The sequence below is a fragment of the Rhincodon typus genome, chromosome 2 (assembly GCF_021869965.1).
Source record: "Rhincodon typus isolate 14 chromosome 2, sRhiTyp1.1, whole genome shotgun sequence".
Classification (NCBI taxonomy): Eukaryota; Metazoa; Chordata; class Chondrichthyes; order Orectolobiformes; family Rhincodontidae; genus Rhincodon; species Rhincodon typus.
The window spans coordinates 61908243-61912623 of NC_063333.1; the positions used below are offsets into that span (position 1 = coordinate 61908243).

The 4381-nt window shown below is 40.0% G+C and overlaps 1 protein-coding gene across 1 annotated transcript in view; it reads right to left on the minus strand.

The window, feature by feature from the left end:
* The window catches only part of LOC109932581 (polycystic kidney disease protein 1-like 1), a 161792-nt gene extending 161346 nt beyond the window's left edge, over positions 1–446 (minus strand). The window contains exon 1 of the mRNA XM_048608159.1: positions 418–446. Within this exon, the coding sequence (XP_048464116.1) occupies positions 418–446 (29 nt within the window). The remainder of the gene's footprint in view (positions 1–417) is intronic.
* Between the last annotated feature and the right edge of the window lie 3935 nt (positions 447–4381).

Here is a 4381-nt window from a genome sequence, read left to right on the forward strand (position 1 = left end):
TGCTGCTTGGCCTGCTGTGTTCATCCAGCCCTGCACCTTGTTGTCTCACTGTTCAAGATATTATAGTTTTCTTGACTGGCATCCCAATTACCACCTCAACATTCAGTGCCTTCACCACTGATGTGCTGTGGTAGCAACTCACAAAGGCTCCTTTGACAGCAACTTCCAAACTTGCAACCTCTGCCATTTAGAAGCACAAGGTCAGCAGAAACATGCTCAAAATCCTGAAGTTCGCTTCCTAACCCATACATTTTTAAAACAGTAGCATCCGCGCCCCCCCCAACAACACCCAATCAGGCTGCAGCAGTTCAGGAACAGAGCTCACAATTGCTTCTCAAAGGCAATTTGTCATAGCCAGCAATGCTCACTTCCCATAAACAAATTCAAAAAACCCAGTGCAATATTAAGTCCACTTACCCCCACCTCTCATTCCCCACCTGAGTCATTATTTACTCATATTAAAAATGTCCTATTACAGTCATGTAAAAGAGACTGCAAAGGTATTTCATACGCTGCATTCTGTAGAGCACAGCTACATTTACGCAAGTCGAGACCAGCCCCACTTTATTCCTTGCATTTACTGTGACATTGTAGATTCCAGCTGACAAAAACTTGTGCCTGATTATAGGACCTGAAATGCAGAAAGGAGATCCTAACATGAATCACACAGAAAGAATAATACTGAAATGCCACAAAAGAGGCCTTGTAATATTTAGTCTTTTAAATGTATTGAAGTTTTCATGTGAGGGCGAATTCATTTTTCTTAATTTACCTTCATCTACGTAGGAAGTTTGATCACCCATGTTCCAGCTGTAAGTCACATCAGTTCCTTTCCTCAGTATTGCACTGAACAGAATAACTTCATTTTTGTGGATTACACTGGAATTCATGGTCAATAGCAGGCTTTCTGGAACTAATTGCACATAATAAGCACCAAGTTCTTTAGTAGCATTGTAGAACTCATTGAAGGTTGAGACTGTGATGTAGAACACACCCTCTGTCAAAGGAAGTTCAAAATACGGATATCATCAGCAAAACGTAGATATGTACTTACAACTTTATTACTGAGATAGGGAAAAAATTTTTAAAAAGCATGCAAAAAATTGAAATAACTGAAATAAATGTAATCAATTAAATATTTTCAGAGTAAGGCTGTATGAACTGTAAATTCTTTCTCTGTAATATGTGTCACGTCCTTCAAAGTGTTCTAAGCTTTCCTGAAACTCTATGTTTGAACTACACCATTGCAATGAATCACAAGTAATTCTCAACATTTAATCAGTCCCCATCACATCCTCCTCCAGCTGCCTGCAATCAAAATCACAAGTGAATGTTTTTTGTGACTGTAAACGTGGCAGATTAGGATTGTGTTAATTCTTTCAGATTGTCTGTAATGCAGGAGTAATGAGCAACTCTCTTAACTATCTTATACCACGTGGGGCAGGAATGTTAGAAATACTGGTGCATTGTCAATCAATTAAGTTGCTTTGTCCTGGATGGTGTGGAGCTTCCTGAGTGGTGTTGGAGACGCACTCATCCAGACATGTGGGGATTATGGCATTACACATCTGTCGAGTGTCTTGTAGATGGTGGATAGGCTTTGAGGAGTCAGGAGACAAATTATTCACTGCAGAATTCCCAGCTTTGGATCTGCACTGATAGCTGCAGTATTTACGTATGCTTGGCCTAGTCTAGTTTCTGGTCAAAGGCAACCTCCAGGATGTTGACAATGGAGGATTCATTGATGGTAATGCCAAGAGGTGATGATTAGATTCTCTCTTGTTGAAGATAGTCATGGCACTTGTGTGGCACAAATGTCACATACACTATAACCAAGTTTGGATGTTGCTGCAGGACTGTTTTAGTATCTGAAGAGTCAGGAATAACGCTCACATTAAATCAGTCCCCACTACAACCTCCTCCAACTGTCTGCAATCTCTAACAATGTCGATTATGCCATCCTCTTACAACACCACTGAGCAAGGCAGAGTACATATATTTCCTGAGTAAGAAATTCTAAATCTTTAACTTACACTTAGCTAATTTAGTTTGTAGTTTGTAATTGGCATTCAGCAGAAATCTACAATTTAAGTTCTATCAGAGCTACCTTAAGCAGGGACTTTTCTTTCCCCCTCAAGGCTTGCAGTTCACCAATAAGGGGTCGCAAATTTAAGACACAGATGAAGAAAAATTTCTTCTCTTACAGTCTAACAAATACATGGAATTCTTCACCTCAGAGGCGAAGGTTGGTTCATTAAATATATTCAAGGCTGAGATAGACAGAGTTTTACTCGATAAGAGGATCAAGGTTTATCAGGAAAAGGCGGGGAAGTTGATAATTATCAAAAGGCGGAGAAGACCCAATGAGTCAAATGTCCTACTTCTGTTCTTGCAATCTTATGGTCCAGTGTGGGACTGCCCTTGCCTAGTCCCATTCCTATCTATCCCACAGAATCAGCTGCAATGGCTTCTCTTTCCACTTCCACTTCTTCACTGTGAGAATCCCCCATCATGTGACCTTTGGTGCTCTTGTTAACTCAAATTCCAAGTTTCAGGAAAAAAAATCTATTTGAATGTACGCATTCCCAATCATCCAGAATATTCATGCATCTCTTTGTTTGAGGATTGGTCAACACAAAAGGACTAAGATTGTCTGATGTAGGGAATCTCCAGGGTTCATTCCAAGCAAATGCAGAGATCAAAACTCAAGTGGTGGCAGATGGAAGTCCTATTGTGTACTGATGACTGTCTTAAACTCACAAAGCTATTAAACCACAACACAAAATAGAGGAATCAACATGAACATCACCCCTAATTTGGAAATGACTTTGGACTTGAAAAATTGAAAAGCAATGTTTTCTTGGTTTACTAAAGGAGCAGTTAATTGCTGTTCGCAGACAGTTCCACCTGAGAGTTATTGAACTCACAGTTCAGCTGTCAGAAATGTCACAAATTACCTGCCAACCGTCAAGCAGCCATATTAATGAACAAAAGTACCTTGAAAGCAGGTGATGCAAACAGATGAGAATCCAATTTAAAATTCACCTGACAATCAACCTCTTACAAATTCAGCTACAAGAAATCTCCCAGTCTGTCGCGAATCCTTTGTTTTACAAAACCTTTACTTCAACTTTAAAGTACTGAAACTATGCAAGAAACTACAGGCTGAACTTGTGGGAGAGGAGAGACGATAACACAAAGATTGAGATAATTATGAGCTATGTAAGTACTTTACTTATACCTGAATCTAATCCTCGCAACAATGTGAGAGACAGCAAATGCTGCATTTAATTTGGAAACTGCAAGAGTAAAGGAATTTCTTTAATGTTTTAAGTAACAAATGCGTGTAGCTTTTCAATTTTAAGCACCTCATCTTTAAAGTTCACATCCTTTTTCCAAATCTCTCCATTGTCCCATTGCTCCTCACCTCTGTAACTTTCCCCAGCCTGAAAACCCCATAAGATCTCTGTATTCTTTCAAATCTGGTACTTCAGATTTTCTTCAACTAACTTTTAATTGCCTTGCATTTGGCCATCTTCATTTCTGGAATCTGCCCTATAACATGCTCTGTGTCCTTAAAAAGCTTCATGAAACTCTTCCCTTTGACAATGCTTTTTGCTGTTTAACTGAGTAACTCAGTTGACGCGTGTCAAACGTGGCCTGAAAATGCTAGTGGCTGTTTTAGTCAGATTTCTTTGAAACAGTTAAACGAATTGACCAAAATTATACCAAAAATTGCTGAAAAATCCAGCTTGCAGGTTGTGATAATGCCATGCAATGCACTTTCCCTTCCTAGTCACATGCCATCCTGGCTTGGAAATATACTGTTATTTCTTCACTGTCACTGGATCAAGATCCTGGCTCAGAGCACTGAAAGCACACTTACACAACATGGGCTGCAGTGGTTCAAAAAGGATCAAAGTCTTCTCGAGAGCAATTTTGGGTGGGCAATAAATGCTAGCCTTGCCAGTGAGTGGTAGTGAGAAGTGACTGAGAAGGATTATAGGAGGTCAGCTCAGTCAGCACAACTACGGGGATCACACAGGACCCGGTGCTCAATAGGAAGAGTATCCAACTGCAGGGCCATCCCAGATAGTGGTGACGTTCGTGCCCAACACAAGCAATTGGCCTAACTCTAAGCACCCTTTCTCGCCTGTATCCTTCTATCTCCACTTTATTCAACAGGCCTCCTAACCTATTTAAATACAGCTTCCCATTTCAGTGAGTGTCTAATGATACATCTATTTCTGTGCCAAGGCGCCAAAACACATCTGTTGGCAGCCGCTTCTGATTTGAAAGCTAAACTATTTGGATACTCAGGTATCAAGCTACACTTGATTTTCCCTTTTTTTTGTGAATAAATTGTTTCATATTGTCAGAC